At 46.6% G+C, this 25,625-nt stretch overlaps 1 protein-coding gene and 2 long non-coding RNA genes across 3 annotated transcripts; 1 reads left to right on the top strand and 2 right to left on the bottom strand.

The window, feature by feature from the left end:
- Positions 1–15,604: 15,604 nt before the first annotated feature.
- LOC135367089 (uncharacterized) lies at positions 15,605–16,509 on the bottom strand. The gene is made up of 2 exons (XR_010414356.1): positions 16,394–16,509; positions 15,605–15,780 (listed from the first exon to the last, which is right to left on the bottom strand). It is a non-coding gene; the product is annotated as an uncharacterized LOC135367089 (long non-coding RNA).
- A 1,076-nt stretch (positions 16,510–17,585) lies between these two features.
- LOC135378511 (uncharacterized) lies at positions 17,586–21,188 on the bottom strand. Its single transcript, XM_064611569.1, has 2 exons — positions 17,716–21,188; positions 17,586–17,655 (listed from the first exon to the last, which is right to left on the bottom strand). The coding sequence occupies exons 1-2, from the start codon at positions 20,975–20,977 to the stop codon at positions 17,603–17,605; spliced, it is 3,315 nt and encodes a 1,104-aa protein (XP_064467639.1). The 5' UTR covers positions 20,978–21,188; the 3' UTR covers positions 17,586–17,602.
- Positions 21,189–22,208: 1,020 nt separating this feature from the next.
- On the top strand, positions 22,209–23,531 carry LOC135378512 (uncharacterized). The gene is made up of 3 exons (XR_010418426.1): positions 22,209–22,544; positions 22,600–22,744; positions 22,807–23,531. It is a non-coding gene; the product is annotated as an uncharacterized LOC135378512 (long non-coding RNA).
- The last annotated feature ends 2,094 nt before the right edge of the window (positions 23,532–25,625 follow it).

Here is a 25,625-nt window from a genome sequence, read left to right as displayed (position 1 = left end):
TGTTCAGCGCGACAACGTAGTTGTACTGTTGCATGTACTGTATTTTAGTAAATTCTACAAAGTTTTCTCCGGGTTCACAAAATTCTAATAGGATTTCATTCACGTCCGCACAAGGGCGTGGATGTTTCGCCATGCTCTTTTCCTCATTAAAAGAGCGAGTGCAACGTTCGCATACGAAACGCGTGTTCTTTCTCGCTTCGTTCTCGAGGGACATAATTCCGAAAAAATGGTCCGCAACCTCCAATAAGTGAATTTTCTTTTCGCTTTCCAGTTTTGGGGGTCGCGACACGTGCACTCCCTGATCGACGTACGCGTACACGTACACAGATATCCTATTTTTCTCTTCGAACTCGTCCAGATCAGCGAATGAAACAGGGAAGTGACTAGGCCACCAGTACTCTATTGCATAATTTTCATATTTTTTCCATCGGTACCTTTCCTGTGGGTGCAAGAGGGCGAGCGTATTGTATTTAAAGCACTCGCCCTCCTTACGCTCTGGTAAAGGGACATTTGTTAGGACATTCCTACGACTAGCCAAATTAGTGGGAAGTACCCCATTGCACCCGAATTTTTTAGTTTTCACAGAGGAAATACACATTTGAACTTTTTGGACGTCAGTGGATACAAACCCACTACCCTCGCGCTGGTAATTTTCAATGCGCCCGATGGACTCCTGAATCACATCCATCAAAGTATTTGCGATAGCTCAGTCGCTGTGGACTTCGCGAGCAAGCGCCATGAAATGAGCTATGTGTGCGGTTACATCCCCTCGATTTTCTTTCATCATTAGAACGTCAGAACAAATGCAAAACCTAAAGGGTATCCTTTGCGCTCGCAAAATAGCAATGATATTGTGGAGGTGGTTCATTAAATATTGTCGCAAGTCCTCTACTCCCTGATCGTGAACAGATACCAATAGCACAAACGGTTTGACGATACCTCGAAATGCGCTATCAGTTTGAAAGAAAGGCAGGAAGGAAATGTCGATATAGGGATGTGATCGCTCGACGTGAGCATGCAATGTGGCAGGTGAAATGTCTGGAGAAGATGGTGAATTCTCTTCCAATGGCTCATCATCCCCGATATCATGAGGATCAAAAAAGCAGAACACGCATCTAGGCACTGAAAAAAAAGAAGAAACACTAAGAAATCGTGCACCATAGAGCGTGAATGAAAAATACTTACTTTTGAAGCGAGCTCCGCACACTCCCGAAGCGATGCGAAGACTGCTGCCTCTTTACACATCCTCCCCACTTATATAGCGGCGACCTCGCTGCATGCCCCAACATGCACGGGTGCGAGGAGTCGTCATAGCCTAAAAATAACTTGCTCTGCATGTTCAAGGTCACAGCTTCCCCTTGGCTTCACGTAATGCTCCGTCCGCCTACACCATTGCCGCACCTGAGCGCAAAGTTCGCTCTCATCACATGTCATTCCGATATGCAAGTTGCTTTCATGATCAGGCACACAACCATCCCATTTTGGCTGTGGAATTTCAATAATATTACTTAAAAGAAACAAATTGCAGCGAAATGCTGATTCATATCAGACAGGAATTTCTACCCTCAGTGTTAAACCCTCAGATATCAGCACTTCTGCTCAAAGCAAAATAGCTATGACTTCAAAAATTAAACACATGCTAAATAAACTGCCATCAACTGCTATCAGATAATTATTGCATAATGCTAAATACTCAATTGCATTGCCCCTGCGTGAAGAAAGCACAAGACAAGGATACACAAATTCACTTAAGCGATTAGGGAAAATGCTTAAGACCTCAGGAATAAGCGCAGAGTCACCACACAACGCTACGCGGCTACCACGAGATAACAACAAGATACTAGCGGCAGGTAAAATCGTAACACTGCTAAACAAGCCCCAACATGCCATGATGACGTCACAAACCAGGAAAAAAGCACACGCGCGCGCGCGCACACACAGCAGCTCAGGAATGCACAAGGAGATGTGCTTTATTGGAATTTCTACTCCTGGCTCAGACACCAACGTTTCTGCTCAAATACCCATAACTGCAAGATTAAGCACTGCTTACTTCATCGAGCACCCAACAAAATCTAACAAACAAAAACAAACAAACCCACTTTCCGTAATAGAACACTATTCAGCTTTACCAAGTGATTTTCTTCTGCTTTAGCAGTGAAAGAAGAAAAGTGCCATGAAAAATTACACGTACTTTTGCTTGAATAGCTATAAGAGATAAAAAAAAACGAAGCACATGCTGTGACAAAGGCACTCATTTCTGCTATCAGATAATTACTGCATAATGCTACATACACAGTCGCGTTGTCACTGTGTAAAGAAAGCACAGGACAAGGGAATACACAAATCGATTTGGGAAAATCACTTCTACTCGCGTAGCATAATACGATATACGCTGATTTTTTTTTACGAGCGAAAATTGCAATAAGAAGCGACTGCTATGCAAGTGCAGCAACCCTTATTTTTAAACCAACATTTCATGCAATACCACATAAATTTATCACTCGAGTCACACGAAAAGGCATACACAATGTACTTACTGGTTAAGTGGGGTCACAGATGCACACACACACACACAACACAGACACAACAAGCGGCAGTGAAAAATAAGAAATTACACGCACTTCTGCTCGAATAGCAAAGTGTCAAGCATGACAAAACACATTTTCTACCACCAGAAAATTATTAAACAGAATAATGCAATATTCGCAGAAATTAAGCTTGTGTGGCAAACAGACAACCTGAGGAACACACCTATTCACATCTGCTTTCTGAATTTGTTATACAGGCGTGAGCGATTCGATAAGAATATAAAGCACGCTGCTAGGAGAAAGCATATATCATGTGTAGCTCAGTCTACTCTATTGAAAATGCGATAAACCTTATTTTTCAAACAAAAAATCACAGTCGGCATAATATACGGCAATATCGGCAATATCACTGAAGTCAAACACATTGAACTTACCTGTCAGGTGGGGTCCCAGCTGCACAAACGCGCACGCACACTCACACATTTTTAGTGCCTCACAACGAGCAAAAACACAAGGTCTATTCACAGCCACATAAATTCATATTATTCCTCACGTCAATAATTATCCAACCATCGTCAAAACGGGGAACACGCATATGCCAATGCGAAACAATAGGCCTTCCCGCCGGATGTAATACGAAGGAGTGTGTGAAGGCGGGGTAGTTGGTGTACATTTATCGTGATAAAGCAGCACAAAGACGCGGACAAAGAAGGAAGACAGGACGACTGCTACCTCTCAACTGGCAGTCTTTACTAAACAAAACATGTTTATATACACAAAAGAAAGGGGGGGGAGCCTGCTTCTAGTCACATGACACCATCGGGTTACACTGCAACCTACACTGCTCCCGTACAAGTGAGCCCACTCTAAGGTCGTCAAAAGGGGAATTGTCATGAACGCCCTGGACTCAGCCCTTGCCAGGTCATGCGAGCACTGTGTTACGGACAGTTTTCACGCACAGGTAGCAAAGATACGAAAGGGTGGCTACCCAGAGGTGATGATAATAAAAGTGGCCCAGACATTGCTGAAGAAGATCAAAGGGAGCGCGAAGCCAGCGAGACCGCGACCCCCGGGTCGACCCGTGTGTATCCCCTACGTTCACGCCATAGCCCACAATATAAAAAACGTCGCCAGTAGGCATGGCGTTCCCGTCGTCATGTCAGCACCCGTCAAGTTTAGTTCCCTGTGCGCCAAGGTCAACCGACCGAAGAAAAAACAAAGGTGTGCCATCCAACATAGGAACCCACATGTAGAATACCAACAACAAGTGGTCTACCGGATCCCACTGCAGTGCGGACGCATGTATATAGGGCAAACCGGAAGATGTCTTAACGTCAGACTTAAAGAACATGGGGCATCCATTAAGAAAACACCATCCGGGCACCTCGCTTTGCACTGTGTGACTGTGGGTGCAAACCAGATCTCGCGCGAACAGATGTACTATCAGTAAACAATGAGCAGCTAACAAGGGAAATCGTAGAGGCATTTTTCATTACAAAACACGACGATGATCAATGCGTAAGCGCTCCATCACTGAGCCTCTCCCCCGCGGAGATAAGCTATCGCGGGAACACGTTGCAGTGTAACCCGATGGTGTCATGCGAGTAGAAGCAGGCTCCCCCCCCTTTCTTTTGTGTATATAAACATGTTTTGTTTAGTAAAGACTGCCAGTTGAGAGTTAGCAGTCGTCCTGTCTTCCTTCTTTGTCCGCGTCTTTGTGCGGCTTTATCAGGATGGATGTAATACGATATTGCCAGTCGACCCTCCCAAAGCAAAAAAGAAACACAGCATCTCAGGAATGCCTGTTGCCTATACATCCAAGAACAGCGTGCAGCAATTATAACACAGGATGGGGTTCATTTCTTTGTACTTTTGTTTGCGTGCCTATAAATATTTCGCAAGAAATATTACAGAGTGTCAAATGAGAACAGCATTCACTACACCCTGTAGCTGTCATCATTTTTATATGATTTTATATCATTTTTATTTTTTCATATGTTCATAACCACACTTCCATTCACTAAATAGGGGAGTCACTAATGATTCAAATAAGATAAAATATCATTCCATCGTCATTGATTGCAAACTTCACGCAAGAATAAGCAACTGCTGCGCGCCGTATTTTTCTTATAAGAAACACCAAATAGACTCAATCTCGCCGTGTTAAACACCAATAGCAACTTTGTATTTATTTTTGTCGTTTCCACCAGCTCATTACTTTGTGCGAGTCATCAAAAATTAAAAATTTCTAATCTGCTGCTTTTAAAGTGATAAAACAGTGCCCTCGAAACGCGCCAACACGTGAGCCGCATCGGGCCCGTTCACCCAGTTAGGACACGCTTGACGCAATGACGCGCGCTCCGTTATCGTTTCCCGTGCGGGCACACTGTTTTATCACTTTAAAGGGACCGAAAAGTGAATATAAACCTATCGAAACTTTATGTTCAGCGAAAAGCTTGAACCTTCAAAAGTTCGAATATCAAAGAACTCCGCTGAAGTCGCTGTAGTCTTTCTGTAATCGAATTTTCCATAATTGCATGTCCAGGGACCTAGTAGGAAACCGTGCAGTCTGTCAACAATTGCATGACCCCACGCCATCTGTCGAGGACGCATGTAATAGGCGCACTTCCGGGCGCTAATCCGGCGAAAACGAAAATGGCAGTGGGCATTTGTGACCACTTTCTACGTCGAGAATGTCGAGCCTTTTCAACATGAGTGCGCATGAATTTCACATTCGAGAACTGTTGTTCGTGCTGTACTGTTTCACACAGAACTGTTGTTCGTGCGTTAGCGTGCTGGAAAGTGTGTTCTTCGCAGCAGAAGATTCCTCGTCCAGAGATCAATCGGAGTCACATTCGTCCTCAGCAGTAGCTCACCGTGCCCTGAACATGGACTGCTTTGTGAAATTTCCATGTATCAGGGAGAAGCACTTGTGTAAGCCGAAACAAGCGCTGGTTTTTCGTCGTGCAGGTGTTCATGTGTGAAATGCAAACCGACGGATACTACGGATGGATACTACGGTTTTTGCTGCCGAGAGGTAGAGAATGCGTGTGAAAAGCAGACAGACGATTGCATCAGAACTAACGAATATTTCGAAATACTGTGCCTTGACACCGAAGTACTGCAAGTGACTTTTACATACATCCGAGAAACCGAAGAGCATGGCAACATACACGGCAGCGCCGTGTTGTCTTCACGCGCTACTTGAACAGCAAACTGGACGGAAAACCCTTATTTCTGCAGGAAATTCCGTTATACCACCTGTCGGCCATTGACAATAAGGATATGATCCGAGAAAATACAATAGAAAGTACCCCACTGGATATCGATCTGCGTCATGCATGCTATTAGGGATGCTTTCCCATCAATGCGTTGACCTGTAGAAATGTTATCAGCAGATTTTCATTTCTTGTTTGCTGCAAGTTTTTCTCATTGCTTTTTGTTTGCTCTCACAGCATATTATAATTACTAGTTTGTTCCTGGAGGGTTAAATAACCTGTGGGCATAGATGTATTTGTAGGTTATACTCATGTCTCAATTGTATATGTGAGGAGTAAGTAAGATAATTTTCATCAGTGTCATTCAGCTGAACTGTGTTCATAACCTTTTAGTATACTTCTTAGTGACCACGTTTCCAAATGTCAACTAATAATTGAACCAAGATTGGGATTTAACACTTAACTCTGCTTTGCCAAACGGAGTACTTGTAACTGATTCATTATCACGTCACCAACTAACATTTGTAAAGAAGGACTTGAGGGCTGACTTCAAGTATTATTAACCCTTGATCTGGGTTCAAAGTTAACCATGCACCATTGGTGTGCACAGTACTCCAAAATGGCTAAATAATTTATTGCATAAGTTCTCTGTTACTGTAATTGAGATGTACTTTTGTAAAGTATTTTGACAGCCCTGCAAATTGAAACTTGCTTCAGTGTACACTACAAATGCATCATAGCATTTGATTGAAATATAATATAAGAGCAGAAGCAACGTTTTGTCACAACTCAAACTATATCTTTCTTTTTTATTGTTCAGGGATTTAGGAAACAGAGTAGGACTTCCTGCCCTCTGATGTTTAGACGTACTTGATAGAGTTGTAAAACATGCAACAAAATAAACAAGAGAAGAATAAACAGTTTTGTCTTTCTCTTTTGAATTTAACGAGCTAGTTATATTTTACCATTTGTTCACTTTTGTATTCTCTGTTGGTGAAAAGATTACAGGAACAATAATGCTGCAGATCGAACAATGACCTGTCATCTTGATGAAGATCAGAACATTTCTTCACGCATGCTAAGTGAGACAAAAGAAATGTACATGAAGGTTGTACAAACACAGCAAATCTCCGTCGACTAAAACTTTATATATGTGGATGTTACCACATCGTGTATTTTCTATCCAAAAGTAGGACTAGGCAAGGTTGTTTGGTAGGTTGTTGGCATGTTGATGTGCTATACCGTTACAGCACATCAATATTGATGAGGGGCAAACACAGTAGACAGCGTGATGGCTGCAAACTCAAGTGAAGATTTATTCAACAGAACAAGAAACCGAAAGCATGAGTATAGAGAAAGGCAGTGCCATGCAGTGTATGGTGAACCACATTAATCTCTGAGAAGGTAGGATCGGAAAAGCAATAAAGAGAAATGACAGTTGCGTCCTAGATAGGGGAACTCTGCAAATTTAGGACCAATATGATGTGGTAACCTTGCATGGCTCACTGCAGCTCTGACACACATTGAACAATTCCAGTAGTGGGGCTTCAAAGACAACGAACGTTTGCTGTTTCACTGGGCATTCCAGTGTAGAGGATGCATCTCTAGAAAATTAATTAGCGTTCCTTAGTCATAAAGTCATAACTACATCTCAACAGGAAGTATTCTTATATCCTTCAAACAAGCTAGTAGTTCTGATCGGTTTCTTCTCCCCCTGTTGACGTCATACTAATGTTCTGCACCTGTCCAAGGACTAAAAAAAATGTCGCAAAGTCTGCAACACGTAACAAATCTAGTACTTCCATCTGTGGACTTTGCATACCTGCTTTCAGCTATTTCTGTCATGTCAACTTGAGTGCCTGGATCACACACACACGAAGCAGTCTTGCGCCACTTCAACACTGGAAGGCCCCTAAAATTAAATTTGTTGATGTTGACAATGTTGAGGTCGGGACAAGTAGGATAACATAAGTGAAATGGAATACGTCGTCGCTATATTATAATTTATACATGTGTGACGCCTGTACATACCTAAGACGCTGTGTTGAACTCGTCACCTCGGTGAAGCAAAATCACTGGGTGCTGAGCATCAGTGTGCTTCGGACGTCTTCGCAATTCGCCTTCTACGGCATCTTCGTAGTCATCGGCAGCAAAAGGAGAACAGCACACACGACACGACTGCTACATCTAATAACCGAGTGTTTCGAACCACATTCGCTTTCGCGCACTCTCCTGTTGAATCTTGTGGTAGAAAACGCCCGCCCCCGATGGTGAACAAACATGATTTTTGCATCCCCGAACACCAAAACTACACCAGGCATATGTAGGTCTCTCGAATAATTGACACAATCACGACGAACATGTCATTCACTTCTCCTCGCGCGACCAACACGACCACCCACGACGTAAACAATAAACGCGATAACACAGACGACCTTACAGATGGCGCGGCGGATCGTAGCTCGTAGCGGCGAAGTAGCTGAATGCTTTATTAACGTAAAAGCTATGGAAGTGAGCGTCATTTTTAAAACGGCGTTTAGCTGTAAGATAATGTGCGTCAGCTTTGTTATCTACAAAATTAACTCTCACGTGGTAAGGGTTGACCAATCCCTGGGAGCCCTGGACCTGAAACCCAAGTTGCTCTTTTTCGCCGTTCGCTGGCAGCACCGTCCATGTTCCGGCAATCTTCAAAATATTTATATGTAAAAAATATGCCGAATTGAGAAGTAATGCTTTCTGTATCTTATCAAACAACGATGTTGTGCACGACAGTGGGCAAAAATATGGGGGTTATTTTTCACTTTTCGGTCCCTTTAAAAGCAGCAGATTAGAAATTTTTAATTTTTGATGACTCGCACAAAGTAATCAGCTGCTGGAAACGACAAAAATAAATACAAAGTTGCTATTGGTGTTTAACACGGCGAGATTGAGTCTATTTGGTGTTTCTTATAAGAAAAATACGGCGCGCAGCAGTTGCTTATTCTTGCGTGAAATTTGCAATCAATGACGATGGAATGATATTTTATCTTATTTGAATCATAAGTGACTCCCCTATTTAGTGAATGGAAGTGTAGTTATGAACATATGAAAAAATAAAAATGATATAAAATCATATAAAAATGATGAGAGCTACAGGGTGTAGTGAATGCTGTTCTCATTTGACACTCTGTAATATTTCTTGTGAAATATTTATAGGCACGCAAACAAAAGTACAAAGAAATGAATCCCATTCTGTGTTATAATTGCTGCACGCTGTTCTTGGATGTATAGGCAACATGCATTCCTGAGATGCTGCGTTTCTTTTTTGCTTTGGGAGGGTCGACTGGCGATATCGTATTGCATCCGGCGGGAAGGCCTATTGTTTCGCATTGGCATATGCGTGTTCCCCGTTTTGACGATGGTTGGATAATTATTGACGTGAGGAATAATATGAATTTATGTGGCTGTGAATAGACCTTGTGTTTTTGCTCGTTGTGAGGCACTAAAAATGTGTGAGTGTGCGTGCGCGTTTGTGCAGCTGGGACCCCACCTGACAAGTAAGTTCAATGTGTTTGACTTCAGTGATATTGCCGATATTGCCGTATATTATGCCGACTGTGATTTTTTGTTTGAAAAATAAGGTTTATCGCATTTTCAATAGAGTAGACTGAGCTACACATGATATATGCTTTCTCCTAGGAGCGTGATTTATATTCTTATCGAATCGCTCACGCCTGTATAACAAATTCAGAAAGCAGATGTGAATAGGTGTGTTCCTCAGGTTGTGTGTTTGCCACACAAGCTTAATTTTTGCGAATATTGTATTATTCTGTTCAATAATTTTCTGGTGGTAGAAAATGTGTTTTGTCATGCTTGACACTTCGCTATTCGAACAGAAGTGCGTGTAATTTCGCATTTTTCACTGTCGCTCGTTGTGTCTGTGTTGTGTGTGTGTGTGTGTGTGTGTGCATCTGTGACCCCACTTAACCAGTAAGTACATTGTGTATGCCTTTTCGTGTGACTCGAGTGATAAATTTATGTGGTATTGCATGAAATGTTGGTTTAAAAATAAGGGTTGCTGCACTTGCATAGCAGTCGCTTCTTATTGCAATTTTCGCTCGTAAAAAAAATCAGCGTATATCGTATTATGCTACGCGAGTAGAAGTGATTTTCCCAATTCGATTTGTGTACCCTTGTCCTGTGCTTTCTTTACACAGTGACAACGCGACCGTGTATGTAGCATTATGCAGTAATTATCTGATAGCAGAAATGAGTGCCTTTGGCACAGCATGTGCTTCGTTTTTTTTTTAATCTCTTATAGTTATTCAAGCAAAAGTGCGTGTAATTTTTCATGGCACTTTTCTTCTTTCACTGCTAAAGCAGAAGAAAATCACTTGGTAAAGCTCAATAGTGTTCTATTACGGAAAGTGGGTTTGTTTGTTTTTGTTTGTTAGATTTTGTTGGGTGCTCGATGAAGTAAGCAGTGCTTAATCTTGCAGTTATGGGTATTTGAGCAGAAACGTTGGTGTCTGAGCCAGGAGTAGAAATTCCAATAAAGCGCCTCTCCTTGTGCATTCCTGAGCTGCTGTGTGCGCGCGCGCGCGTGTGTGCTTTTTTCCTGGTTTGTGACGTCATCATGGCATGTTGGGGCTTGTTTAGCAGTGTTACGATTTTACCTTCCGCTAGTATCTTGTTGTTATCTCGTGGTAGCCGCCTAGCGTTGTGTGGTGACTCTGCGCTTATTCATGAGGTCTTAAGCCTTTTCCCTCATCGCTTAAGTGAATTTGTGTACCCTTGTCTTGTGCTTTCTTCACGCAGGGGCAATGCAATTGAGTATTTAGCATTATGCAATAATTATCTGATAGCAGTTGATGGCAGTTTATTTAGCATGTGTTTAATTTTTGAAGTCATAGCTATTTTGCTTTGAGCAGAAGTGCTGATATCTGAGGGTTTAACACTGAGGGTAGAAATTCCTGTCTGATATGAATCAGCATTTCGCTGCAATTTGTTTCTTTTAAGTAATATTATTGAAATTCCACAGCCAAAATGGGATGGTTGTGTGCCTGATCATGAAAGCAACTTGCATATCGGAATGACATGTGATGAGAGCGAACTTTGCGCTCAGGTGCGGCAATGGTGTAGGCGGACGGAGCATTACGTGAAGCCAAGGGGAAGCTGTGACCTTGAACATGCAGAGCAAGTTATTTTTAGGCTATGACGACTCCTCGCACCCGTGCATGTTGGGGCATGCAGCGAGGTCGCCGCTATATAAGTGGGGAGGATGTGTAAAGAGGCAGCAGTCTTCGCATCGCTTCGGGAGTGTGCGGAGCTCGCTTCAAAAGTAAGTATTTTTCATCCACGCTCTGTGGTGCACGATTTCTTAGTGTTTCTTCTTTTTTTTTCAGTGCCTAGATGCGTGTTCTGCTTTTTTGATCCTCATGATATCGGGGATGATGAGCCATTGGAAGAGAATTCACCATCTTCTCCAGACATTTCACCTGCCACATTGCATGCTCACGTCGAGCGATCACATCCCTATGTGGACATTTCCTTCCTGCCTTTCTTTCAAACTGATAGCGCATTTCGAGGTATCGTCAAAGCGTTTGTGCTATTGGCATCTGTTCACGATCAGGGAGTAGAGGACTTGCGACAATATTTAATGAACCACCTCCACAATATAATTGCTATTTTGCGAGCGCAAAGGATACCCTTTAGGTTTTGCATTTGTTCTGGCGTTCTAATGATGAAAGAAAATCGAGGGGATGTAACCGCACACATAGCTCATTTCATGGCGCTTGCTCGCGAAGTCCACAGCGACGGAGCTATCGCAAATACTTTGATGGATGTGATTCAGGAGTCCATCGGGCGCATTGAAAATTACCAGCGCGAGGGTAGTGGGTTTGTATCCACTGATGTCCAAAAAGTTCAAATGTGTATTTCCTCTGTGAAAACTAAAAAATTCGGGTGCAATGGGGTACTTCCCACTAATTTGGCTAGTCGTAGGAATGTCCTAACAAATGTCCCTTTACCAGAGCGTAAGGAGGGCGAGTGCTTTAAATACAATACGCTCGCCCTCTTGCACCCACAGGAAAGGAACCGATGGAAAAAATATGAAAATTATGCAACAGAGTACTGGTGGCCTAGTCACTTCCCTGTTTCATTCGCTGATCTGGACGAGTTCGAAGAGAAAAATAGGATATCTGTGTACGTGTACGCGTACATCGATCAGGGAGTGCACGTGTCGCGACCCCCAAAACTGGAAAGCGAAAAGAAAATTCACTTATTGGAGGTTGATGAGCATTTTTTTCGGAATTAAGTCCCTCGAGCGTTTGTTGACGAGAAAGAACACGTGTTTCGTATGCGAACGTTGCACTCGCTCTTTTAATGAGGAAAAGAGCATGGAGAAACATCGACGCCTTTGTGCGGACGTGAACGAAATCCTATTAGAATTTTGTGAACCCGGAGAAAACTTTGTAGAATTTACTAAAATACAGTACATGCAACAGTACAACTACGTTGTCGCGCTGGACACAGAGAGCGTACTTGCGCCCAGTAGTGATGGCATGCAGCATCACATCACCTCTAGCTTTTGTGCCGTGCTCGTGCGTACCCACGACTCAAGGGTGTTGCGCATCAGGACGCACCATGGGGAGATGCAGCAAAGCAGTGTGTGAAGGCGCTCATGGAAATGCGAGATGAGATGATTGCCTTGAACGCCTGCCCCGCTGCAATGGTGCTGAGCGCTGAGCAATGCGCTGAGCACAGAGCTGCTACCCACTGTGCGTACTGTAAACAGGAGTTTACCGAAGATCTACCTTGTGTCCGGCATCATGATCATTCGAAGCATTGTAGTGCGGGTGAGACAAATTATATCGTGACATTGTGTAACCCCTGTAACGTCGCGTGCACGACGAGGGAAAAATTGCCGATTATGGTACACAATTTGTCCTACGATTTGATATATTTGACGATACCTCTACATATGACGTCGACTCCTACCCATATGGAAGCTGCGAATATGGTAAGCTTGAGTGTATAACGGAGATAGCGTGATTTAACTGGGCATTCTTTCTCTCCTCAGATAATGCAGAAGATGAGAAGGAGTAGCGTCAGTTGGACCAGTGGAAGGATATGGTACCTCGTTCTCTTCTCGCTCGTCTCATGCACGCTGGTGCTGGACGCCTGCAACTGAAGACGCATGAAGCTCAAGAAGGATAAGCACACCTACCCGCATGAATGCCCTGGTGATATCTTGGCTATCACAGATTGGCATGTGGTACCTACGCAGTCCGACATTAAGCTGGACAAGAACGCTACTGGATCGCTATGCACGTGCCTTCAACCACTGGACGTGAGCGTCCAGTGCACGTGGAAGGTGTCAACTCACGGAGGATGAAACCTTTTTTAGCCGCTGTCCCAGAGACACCTACATGATTTGTCACTTCAGAGGAACCATGCCCAGCATCAAAGGAATCAATCTCTCCAAGACAGCCCTGATGTACTCAATAAACATTGCAATGTATTCCTTTTGTCTGTCTAAGATAGAGCTGTAGCGGGGTCACTGGGTTGGCCGATCAGCTGTCCTAGAAGGAGCCAATCAGCACGAAGTGGATGGATCAATCAGCAATCAGTAGGTTTGGAAGGGCCAATTTGCGTGAAGTGGGCGGAGCCAAAAGGGGGCCTGTCAATCAAAGTGGGGTCATTGTGAACCAATCAGTGTGAAGGGGTGGAGCCAAAAAGGGGTCTGTCAATCGAAGTGGGGTCATCTCAGACCAATCAACATGAATGGGCGAGCCAAAAAAGGGCCTGTCAATCAAGGTGGGGCCACCAACCAGAAGGATTAGAACTGGCTGGTGTTGGATTAGAAATTCCTAGAACTGGATTAGAAAAAAGTGGTTGTTGTGGGGCTCGAATCTATACCACTGATATGATGATTATCGCGGTGTCCCAATTGAAATTGGCCGACGGTCGACTCTTGGCAGAAAGTTGGGGACCAGTTGGCAGCCAACTAAGTCGGCCAGCCAGTCATGTTCTAAAGTCTGGGCAACGTTAACTGCCAACTACGTCGGCAAGGACCTGGCCAATGACGTTGGGCCAACAGCCCGTGCCGACGGGACGCCACCGTAGCTTGCCGTCAGTCGGTTACCGAACTCATCTTCACGTAGTACCAAGGTAAGTGGCCAATGATGTCTCTTTATGACGATTTCAGTCAGTTCTCGGGAGTGCACATATTACCTAAGATTGAGACAGTCATGTAGACTCTGTTCTAGTCGTTGAAACTGTCACAGAAGTGTCATATACGCCATATGAAAAAGAGAAAGGGTCCTCTAACGTCCTCTATATGTTGCATTGTGATAGGCAGAGCGAGGTTTGGCAAGCCCTCGGCCAGGACACATCTGTAGCAAGAAAGCTCTGTACCGAGCTCGTTGGCCAAGCACTTCCAAAGCACGGCTGGTTGGCCAACCAAGCTCTTGCCAAGCTTGGTTCAATCTCAGCATGTTGCCTCGCGGAGAGGGAAACGCGGAATGGTGTAGCACTCCATAAGTTCAACTTTCGATTGGCCAAGTGATTGTCTCAAACCAAAAGCCGTAAGAAACAGAGACATTATCTTCATGGTGAGCTAATACGACAAGCAATACCTCATTTCAGTGTTGTTTGTGTACGCATCAAATTAAACTTACACACCTCACCCTTCATTTTGACTCACACGCGAGCAGGACTCTCGAATTTGTGGAAGCTCGCGAGACAAACCTATGTATAGTATCTGCTGTTCTTCCTCAGGATAGAAATGCAATTTCTTTTCTTTATACTGACCTGTTTGATTATAGTGATCTCGGGCATATTGCGAGCTTTTACGATTCTCCCCCCTACGCCGTTACCCTACGCCGCGAGACAATTGAGTGAGTAGGGTCATGCATTTTTTTGCAACGGGCCGTGGTTGGCCCATGCACAGGTGTTGTTCCATGGGCCATTTTAGGGCCCACGTTTACCCAATCAGTACCCAAGCTTGCTTCCTTATCTTGCTTCATACCAATCAGAACATCAGTCCTTTATTGCTTCCTTATTGGCCAGACATCGGCCCTACATCTGTCAGGTCGGCCTTCTACATTGGCCCGAGCTTGTGCCGGCTAAGTCGGCCCGAGAGAGGCCATTGTCAATCCCCAACCTTGGCCTAAGCTTTTTTTGCAAGCTTGGCCCGACAACTTTTAGGCTGGAAACAGACGTCGGCCCAGTGTTTCGCCAATATTGCTTTCGCCGCTGGGAGGTAGCGTTGTCATGCAAAATTTCTCACTGTGCCGTGATAGGGCCATATATAGGTCAGCATTGGCCAGGTTGGCCAGAAAGGTTGGCCCTATGTTGGTGGCTAATGGATGGCCAGTCTCAGGCCATCGTCAATCCCCAAGCTCCGCCCAACCATGTTGCCTTACCTTGGGCCAAGGTTGGCTTAGTTGGCCAACTCCTCTCAGCCGATCTTGGGCCAAGCACGCCTTTTCACTTGGGATAACATCTTCCGTCTCACACGTAAAACACGCAGAAAGGTTTTGTGGCTTGGCGGGTGTCTATAGCTGCATTGACATAAAGGCGACACGAGTCGATTGAACTTAGTAAGTCGATCGAACATCTGCGTGTAAACAAGCCTCTATCAGTAGTAGGTACTGGACTCTCATGGTGCACAACGCCCAACTGTCCTGAACACGATTTAATTAGCAATTAGAGCTAATTGGGACCCCCCACATTAATCAGCACCCTCCAGGGAGCCACCACACTAATTGGGGAAAGTCTAACTCGTGTCCAGACCAGCTGAGCGTTGTGCACCATGAGAGTCCATAAAAAAGAAAAATAATAGGCAGAAAATAAAATAAAAAGATGGAAATAGAGTGGAGAGAAACAATTTATTCGAAAATCAACGATGCCGCGGCGAAGAAGCCGCTCCGCAACACCCGAGTGACCAGCGCCCGCCATGTTGGTAGTTTGCACCCAGCAGTTGCAGAGATCGACGACAGGTGGCCACTTAGTTGCAAGGCATCACACCAGATGGCGCCACCATCATAGCTCTAGACGAGAAAGACAGAACAAGATACTAGCGGCAGGTAAAAATGACAGCACTGCCAAGCAAGTCTAGGCATGCGAGAGAAAAGGTCTAACCGCTACTGCTAAACAGAAAACAGTACACATCGGGGAAATAGGCTTACGGGGACGATCGCTTAGGCCTAACCACAACACTACGCAGCTAACACAAGGCGGGAACCACACATCGCTAAACATGCGAGAAAAGGCTTAACACGAGCGCGGTCACCGCTAAACACGGCAAACATACGAGGAAAGAGGCTTACGGGGACGATCGCTTAGGCCTAACCCCAACACTACGCAGCTAACACAAGGCGGGAACCACACATCGCTACACATGCGAGAAAAGGCTTAACACGAGCGCGGTCACCGCTAAACACGGCAAACATACGAGGAAAGAGGCTTACGGGGGCGATCGCTTAGGCCTAACCTCAACACTACGCAGCTAACACAAGGCGGGAACCACACATCGCTAAACATGCGTCAACAGGCTTGGACACCGCAAAACAAGTCTAAACATGCGAGAAAAGGCTTAACACGAGCGCGGTCACCGCTAAACACGGCAAACATACGAGAAAAGGAGCGCGTCAAATCACTCACCTTTTCCCCCGCGGCAACTTCCAGGCAGAAACTGAGCGAGCGCGGAGAACATACGTCTGCTCTCTACGAGAGCCAGCCAGAAAGTGAGCGAGCGCGCGGAGCGCACGTCCGTCTTCCGCGACGGTCCGAGAGAAACTGAGAGAGGCGACGCGCAGCGGACGCTATGGATGCGCGCGCGCCCTCTGCTCCACCCGTCCGCGCATGCGCGCGCGCGCGCTCCTAGCGCCCTCTGCGCCGGCCGCGGGTGTTTTCGGTTTCGGCTCTCTGCTGCTGCGCGCGCGCTCCTAGCGGCGACGGGTGGCTTTTCAGTTTCGCTTTCATTCTCCGTTCTTTGCGCGCGCGCGTTTATCTGTATAAAGGCAGCGCGCACCGCGCTCGCGTCATCACTACGTGAAGATGTTCAGCTACCACTCTTTACAAAATTGTTCCCGCACCCACGCTTCTTGGGAAGAAGTGGAGAAGGAATGTTTCAACGGCGAAAGTCCCCGCAACGAGCTCGTCATCACTGCTTTTCGCTACGTGATAGACATGGTAGGCTTTGGCAATATAGGAGAGATCTCGCCGGGGCCACTGCAGGAGATGGTGCGTCGGATCTACGCCCGTTACAAGAACGTCTGCATAACGGTTCCAGACGGACCCCTGGGACTAATGTGCGAATTTGTGAGCTTGGCCAACGCAGAATTCAACTACATCGCTGCAGACATCGTGGACCTTCTCGCTCGTGCCATCGCTCATATTAAGCACGCCCTGCGGAAGCAGCGACATTTGCAAGCAGTCTACATCGCCAATTTTGTCATTGATTTATTGAAATACCGATTGGTTATTGACATGCAACGCATTAAACAGTCCGAATAACTTTGACGAGACTCTGTGTGTTCTTTCACTGAAACATCTTTATTGAATACATACAAAGGACTTGGTCAATAGATGCCTGCACCCTCCCTCCCTTGTCTGATCTCACGAACGCAGCATTACGAGATGATCAGACGTGCCAGAAAAGGGGAATCTTCATCGCAGCGCCGTCATTGCGCGGGTCACTGCGCCAGCACGATGACGGAATGGTCATTCTTTTCGTACACCCATTCCGCTACCACACTGCCACGATGTCCCGTGCTTCTCCTGTCTGCGAGAGAGAGAGAGAGAGAGAAGCATGTCTCGACTAGAACTTTTATTCTCGATTACATGCGCGTGCAGCTCTTTGTTCAACGGTTACTCGATGCCTGACGTCGACGGTCTCGGGCTCTCTTCCGGGTTTTCCGGTGCTGCACAAAGAGGGAGTACTATCGTAATGCGATACGCGTCAAAACACCCGTAAAGCTTACCGTATTCGCAGCTCCCATAAGGGAAGGAGTGTACGGCATCCACGAGATAGCGTTTGTCGTCGTAGGGGACCAAGCTCTTCTTGAGTCTCGAAATGGTGTACATCGTTTGCTTTATACTCTGGATGGTGCACTGCTTCTGAGAGACCGCCTTTTCATTGAACAGAGAATCTCGGTACACTTCGTGCAATAAATGTTTCCGCACCACGTCTTTCTTAACTCCTTTGGCTCTCGCGATCTGTTTGTGTGACCCAGCCAAGAGAATGCTGTACATTTTCGCTCGGATGGCTACGACTTCCTGAATAACTCCGCCCCCCGTCTCGTCTTTGAAGTACCCCATCTGGTTCGCGTGCTCGTCGTTGAAAAGTGGGTGGTCTGGCGGATAGGAAGACAGATCTAACTCACTCTCAATCTTCATCAGCTGCTCTTCCAGGCTTTCACACGTGAGAGAAAAAATTACGCTGTCCGTGTCGCTATAGATCAATTGCACTGGACATGTCAAGCGAGAAAAGAGCGACTCGTAGATGAAGCTGTACATTCGGACTTTGGATATTTCAAGAATGGCAAAGCCCACGTAAAGGGGGTGCGTGCATTTGATGCGGCGTTGTTTCATCTCGTACAAGATGCACTTGTCACTCAGAATGAGAAAATGCTGACTGTCGACGGAGCTAGCCTTTCGTAGTGCACTTTCTTTGTCGTAGGCTATTGCGTACCTTTTCATGCGTCTCACATTTTGTATCGACTTACCGAACGTGCTGTTCGACATGGTTTTGTACAGAAGTCTCTCGAATTTCGTGCTCGCGGCATTCCTCAACGCGACGTTTCTCTGCACGAAGGTTCGCAAAAAGTCGTCTTGGCGGAACGAGAGGATGCTGTGAACACGTTTTATTTTCATGCCCAACCTCACGTACAGAGCGAGCAATGCATAATGAACGACGTAGCGTTCTTTGTCATAGCACGTCAGCAAGAGTTTCTTTGTGGGAGGGGCGTTCAGCGCCAACGCATCTTTCAGGTGTCGCTGGTAGGGGGACAGTTCGTTCTCGTCCACGCACCTGTGTTCGGGTGCCAGGGGAAAATCCCTGGTGAGCGCGTGCAGTTCTTCGGGATACAACAAGTCTACCACATATACGTAACCCACTTCCGAATCGTGAGGAATGTTGAGAAAATCAATCTCGCTCCACCTCGAAGGATCGACCCACTCAAAACCACCTGTCGGGAGATGGAAAGTCATCGCGTACGGGTACAAACTATTCACGTCGAGGTACTGGATAAAAGTCTTTTCTTGCTGGGGATCGTAATCGTCGCACCCCTCGTGATTAGCCCGACAGTATCTGTGGAAGCTGTTACAAATGCCTCCCCTGATTCCCTTCTCGATCGTTTCGTACATCTCGCGATCGCTCATGAGCTCGAGTTTGACTTTGGTGAGCTTCAGAGCGCTACCCCACGCGTAGCTGGCGAGGGACACGGTGCGTAGGATATCCATCCCATCCGTCTCTAGCGCGATCTTCCTGAAATACAGCACGACGTCGCAGAGCTGACAGGCGTCGAGCGTGACGTAGAGACGCGTGTAACCACCGAGGTTCTTACATTCGAACAATTCGAAAATCTCTAGGGCGTACTGATAGTCCTCGTCCGTGATCTCTTGGTCGTTCAGGTCACTTTTGAAAGCTTCCTTTGGCGGTAGTGCGGGCAAATTGTACGCTTCGAAACTGTCGACGAAGGTGTACGGGTAAATGCCCTTCCTGAGGAGGCGCCGGAAACGGTCACCATACATTTGGCGGGTACAATGAAACGCGCTCTCGCCACCGCTCGCGAGCAGGGTTTCCACCAGGTTCGCCAAGGACAGGTTGAAAAACTGCGTGGTATCGCGGAAATGGAGATCGCCAATGTTGAACCCTCTTATCTTTTCCGTACTCGAAGCTAAGATCCACGGCTCGCCCAGATTTAGAACGTGCATGTGGCGGAGAAGGGAGCTCAAATCGTATTGCAGGTTGTGCACGCACACGACGAGTTCTTTGGTATTACGACACGTAAGGTTACACGTATCACACAGCGTCGCGACAAAATTCGAAGAACCGGGCTCTACGAAGCAGGTGTGGTCGTGATGCGATACCTTCCGCGTATGTCGGTTAAATTCGATTCCACAAAATTCGCAGTGCGTAGCGCTCGCGTGCCGAAAGTGGTCTTCCATACTCATGACCAACGGCGCGGGACAACTGTTCAACCTATCGATTTGATCGCTAAATCGCTTGAGCGAGAGCAAGCATTTCTCTGCCGCGTTGGGTCCCAAATAGCCATCTAGGCCTAGTATTTTTCCGTCCCAACTTCTCACTACAACGATGCAGTACGAGCTCATCCTGTGCACACTCACAGCGTCCTTAACGAGTGCGTCCTTTTCCAAGACGCTCTCCGTGTCCAACACCGCGAAATAGGGATAGGGATGCATGTACTGTATCTTGTTGAAGGAGACACACTCCCCCGCTTTTGGCATTTCGAGAATCACTTCGTTTACGTCGCGACACAGACGTTCGTGTTGCTGCAATGCCTCTCTCGTCCCGTAACCGGACGTGCATTTCTCGCAATAAAAGTAGTCACTTCGTCCCATGAAAGTGCTAAATTTTCTGATTCCATAGAAATGCTCTCTAACCTCGAGCAAGTGGACTTTATCTTTATAGAGCGTACAGGGAACCCGTCCGGTAGATATCGAACTCGTCTGCTCGTCGAACACGTAGATGTACACGGAGATTTTGTTTTTTCTCTCCCACAGGGAAATGTCTTCGTAAGTGACTGGGAAGCAGGGCGGCCAGTACGTTACGCGCGTCTCCGGATTCGAAGGATTCATGTACTTGCGGTATCTAACATAATCGTTTGGGTTGTTTCTCAACGGATGCAAGAGTGCCAGCACGCTATACTTGAAACACTCGTTTTCGTGATTCGGCGGAAGTTTGACGTTTGTGAGAGTCTTTCGTTTTCTTTTTAGCAGCTCGGGAAGCTCGATCGTGCACCCAATCCGCTTCGGTTTTAAGCGCGTTAGTTTTAAGTCGACACATTGGACGTCGTTCGAGGTGAAACCAGACCCTTCTGTCGCATAGTTTTCTACGCGTTGCGAGGACTCTGCGATGGCAGCATTTATCGCGCCTTCGATTTCTTGGCGGTTATGCACCACTCTCAAGTGAAGGTTCACGTGGAGGAGATGAGAAGTCAACCCATCGGCTCCGTCCTTAATCATGAGCACCTTCGAGCACAGACAAAATTTGAAAGGCATGGGATAAGCTTCGAGGACGCGCGTGATTACTGGAGCTATGCTCGGTAGATAAAGTCGCAAATCGTCGACGTTGTCGTCGTGTGGGGAACAGAGAAGCGTGTACCTAGTAGCCGTTCCGTCAAATGCCTCATCTGTGACAAAAAAAGGAAGGAATCGTCTCTCCGTGACGGAGGGATGATTCTCTACGACGTGTTCTCGCAATTCAACGATTCTACGTCCCTCGACAGGCTCAGCTTCGTTTTGAAATTCTGGGCTTGCATCTGGTGATTCATCTCTAACCCTACCAGACAGAGGAATGAAATCTGCATACGACTGATCCCCTTCCCACATGAGCAATTCGTCTGCATTGTCATGTCCATCTAGGGGTTCGTCGTCGTCGTCCGTTTCAGGTATTACGAAAGGCGGACTACTGACTCTGTCGTCGTCGTCGTCATCTGAAAGGACGACTGGGCTATTACCGAGATTCTCTATTCTAGCTTCGTGCTCTCTTTCTACGGCCACGAGCATGGCATCGATGGGGTCGTACTGACATACGAGACAGCGTGGCACTGCGGTCAAACAAAATCAGTACGAGATTTCCTCTCACGAAACAATGCTCACTTTTCCCTTCAGTTGAGGAACGCTTGAGATTGATGATGAGAGAGGATGGGGTGAGTTCCTGTGTTCAGTGTCATGCGGTGACAGCGGCTATTGGTTCCTGAAAAAACAATGCTATACATAGAATACACTCTCACAGCAGAGACGGTCGACTTACATTTTGGTCCACGAAACGCCTCGTGTCGTGGATGGGTGCCCCTCGTGGGCTTTCGATCAATCGTCGTAGAACCAGCGCACCTTTTATAGTCGCTACACCGCTCTCCTCCTCCTCGCATTGCAACGGTGTCGTCTGTACTTTGACCACCCCGCCTTCCGTCTTTCGCGCCTTTTTGCGATGTCGCATATGACAATGATAATACCATCGACGTTGAATAAAACATTACACTATTTTCTAGCTAACACTCGGGGCCGACTTGTATATGACGACGAGAAGACCCAGAGTGGGATTCGAACCCAGGATCCTTCTACACTGGACGCGACACACTAACCACTAGTCTAATTCGTACTGCGTGACGTTTTTCGTATTGCGGGGTTCGTGTCTACACACGTCACAACATGTTCAAACACGTCCAAACATGTTCAGACACGTTCAATGACGTCATAGAGCGGAAGAGAGAGGAACGAGTGTGTCCAGGGGCGACTTCGCCGCCCGTGTCTGAACACGTCCAAACATGTTCAAACACGTCTTAACATGTTCAAACACGTTCAATGACGTCATAGAGAGTGAGAGGCAAAGCTTTACTATAAATGTCGAAGCGAATGGTCGATCGTCATTCCATCATGATCAGCTTGGTAGATCCTCGTAAGTAATACCCATGACGTCATCATCGCCGAAATGTTTGAAGAGTTTCGTTTCCAGTGTACAACACTTTTGCTGCGCGTGAAGTCGGTTTTTTCCCGCCTCACATATTTCGGGAGATTGGCAGCGCCCGCTTCTTCTGTACCAATTGTGGTGGATTGTGGTCCAAAGGTACGCTTCCTCGTTATTTTTTAATACGTTCTATAATCGTTCACATTTTTTTCAGAGCAAAAGCATTGGACGGACCGATTGATTCGCCCGTTTCTCGGCTGTCGGACGGTACCGTTCGACGTACGTTGCGAAGGACTTCGACTATTGAAGGAAGATGGAGAAGATGGACCATCAGTGTCACTCTGTGACTGAAGAAGATTGTACGTGCGTGTGTTTGAGTTAAAAAAAAAAACACGCGTTTCTCACACTCCTTTCGTTGCAGATTACGAATGGCTACTGACGGGAGATCTACCCCTGGTCCTAACCTTCAAGCCTCCTCCAAAGACCTTCTTTTTGCGAATCGGCGATCAACTGACTACCTGTCGTTGCGGTGGACTCTGGTCGAGAAACCCCAGCCATTGGTTAGACTCGAGCCTTCGTCCGTATTTGGGCTGCCTTCCCGGCTACGAAACCAAAGCTGGAGCCTAATTCATGTGTAACGAGAAATAAAAAAAGGTTGTCTACTCTCATTCCGTCTCAGTCATGATGACGCCCGAGCAGAGGTTTGCCACCTTTGTGCAAACACGAATGTATCGGGACTTGCTGCGATTACGCGATTATATTCACGGCGATAGCTGCGAGGGAGACTTTCGCTCGATTCTCAAGACGATACCCTTACGTCTGTTCACCGTCAGTGGGAAGATTGCAAAGAAAATGAAGCGTTTCGTAGATTACAAGCTCGAGCTGCTGGAGAAGTATAGACGAGGAGAGACAGTCGACCCGTGTCTCATCAACGCGGGTTTCAACCGACCTATCGTCCGTCGCTACTGGCTTCTCCACACATCCCTCGACGTCACGGTGCAGACCGGCGACGACGGCGAGCGTCGGGTCAGCACGTTGGAAGATCGTCTCGCAAGGGTCTTGTGTATGTCGTGAATAAATATACTATTTTTTACGAAACGAGTTCGCTCACGAGGAGACGTTTTATTGTTTTGTCATTCTCTTCGAGGTTACAGGAAAACATGGATACACAACTTTTCAAGCTGTAGCGTTTCGACATGCGCGTGGCTACGTAGATACAAAAAAGCCCGCAGTAAGGCGAAAAAGGCGATTGAATACACTTGTCGTTATACTCGTCCACTACAGGTAAAGTCTTTCGAAGGTTTGCTTCGATGGGGGGAAGTCCGTAGCTGTCGAAAAACACGGCAGACCCGTCGTAGTTTTTCAGGTAGAGCACCCAGTGCTGCCCGCGCCTTCTTCGCTCTTCGGTATTGATGATTAAATAGCCGGGCTTGCGTAAAACGAAGGCTTCGTCGGAAGCGCAAATGCCTCTCAGCATGGAGGAAGCGAGGGGGTTCAGGGACACGAGTTCCAAGATGTCGCTCTCGTACATCTTTTCTTATGGGAAGGTGACCGTACGGTCCTTGTCGACGTACATGAGCTTGGGACACTCGGAAATCAAGAGGACGGTGACCGCGTGTGGAAGGGCTTTAGCGAAGCGTAATTGCAGGCGAACGTTTCCTTTTCGCCACTCGTTCAAATGCGAAGGAGAAGAACACTTGTCCACGTCCAAGTTGAAGTAGAGAAGGAACCCGTTCGTTTTAAATCGCTCGTAGCTATACTTGAAATGTTTCTCTCCCAGTTCTTGCAAGAAGTTAAAGTAGGGAATTTTGACGAGGTCGTTCTGAAAGTCGTACTCGGCTCGCACTTGCTGGCCGTCCACGGAGAGCATCGAATGAGACAGGTCGTAATGACGGAATTTGTAGGGGTTCGATTGGATGTCGCCGAGAAAGTCGGACGTGGCGAGCAGGGCGACGCATAATTTGGAAGGTACCCTTTCTGGGTAAACGTTTTCAAAGTGAGCGTCCAAGCTCCCGGCACTCAAGCTCCGCACCTTGGTTTCCAATCCGCGTAACACGTAGATGGCCGGCGTGGTCTGAAGCCGCCGCTCGTATTCCAAAAATAGGGAAGGTGCCAGCGTCACCTTTTTCAAGTGTAACGTCATTTCTTTAATGTCCACCTCGTAATTGTACGTTTTCTTGTCTTTGGGGACCGATACGAGTTTAAATTCGTCGTTGTTTAACAGGAAAACGACGCGAATTTCGACGGCAGGTACCATCAGGCGCGGCTGTTGAAACAGGTCGGTATTGATCTGTCCGACCAGGTTAAAGTATTTTCCACCCTTCGTCGCTTCGTAACGTTGTTTCGGACCGCGAGAAGAGACGTCGTAATCGTCCTTTAAATGTTCGTCGTCCTCGACATAGAGTCCAGCCGCGTGCACTGTTTCTTGAGCCATGGGCGTGGAATGAAGCACGACGTCCAAAATACTCCTGTAGGCGTACAACTCGTTGGAACTGACGAGCTTGTTGTTCGCGTAAACGGTGACCGTCTTAAACATGCCGCTCAACAGGTGGTTTATTGGGAAAACGACATCTTTCTCGTCCATTTCTTCCCCGTCGTCGCGAACAATGCGCACGGTCAAAGACACGAAACTGCCGTAGAGATCCAAGTGTGCCCTTTGCAAATTTTGAATACAAAACTCGATCACAGAATTATTTACCCCGTTGACCGGATAAAAGAGTTGGTACGAAGTATCTTCCACGCCGTATTGAATGGAGGGGGGTTCGAATATCATCACGTCACTCGTAAGACAATGCGGTGACCGTTGCGTCTGTATTTTTGCTTTCGTTGACGTCATGATGGACGGAGCGCGCACAGCGGATGTGTGACCTTCACGGCGTACCAAAGATATCTGCAGGTGCGTCGTGTGTCGGCGCCTTTTGTTGTCTTTTGCGGCGTTTCTTTCCATTGTTGTTGTTGTTTCCAGAGCCCTCCATGGAATCCAGCACGTCTCTCCCCGTTGCTATGGCCGTCTTTTTTACTGCGCGCGATATTCCTTCGCCATCGGCCAAATTCCGCGCCAAGCGCTTCAACGTTCTCTTGGCGATCGGTTTTATTTGCTGCCAGATGGGAACGATAAACTTGGATATGTTGCTCAACACACCGCCCCCTCGTTGGAAAAGGGGTCCCGTGTACACGGGAATTATTTTGGGGGAATTACGGTACATATTTGAAATGCAACGTTAGATTGGTTCTGCCTTT

Source organism: Ornithodoros turicata, chromosome 1 (assembly GCF_037126465.1).
Source record: "Ornithodoros turicata isolate Travis chromosome 1, ASM3712646v1, whole genome shotgun sequence".
Classification (NCBI taxonomy): Eukaryota; Metazoa; Arthropoda; class Arachnida; order Ixodida; family Argasidae; genus Ornithodoros; species Ornithodoros turicata.
Note: the sequence above shows the minus strand (reverse complement) of the source record. Positions and strands in the feature narration are given on the sequence as shown.

Bases quoted from the DNA above. Each gene is read 5' to 3' on its own strand.
- LOC135378511 (XM_064611569.1), bottom strand. From the start codon at position 20,977: ATGCCTTTCAAATTTTGTCTGTGCTCGAAGGTGCTCATGATTAAGGAC. The intron at 17,656-17,715 runs GTAAGCTTTACG...CTCTTTGTGCAG, and splicing joins TTATGGGAGCTGCGAATACG to CACCGGAAAACCCGGAAGAG.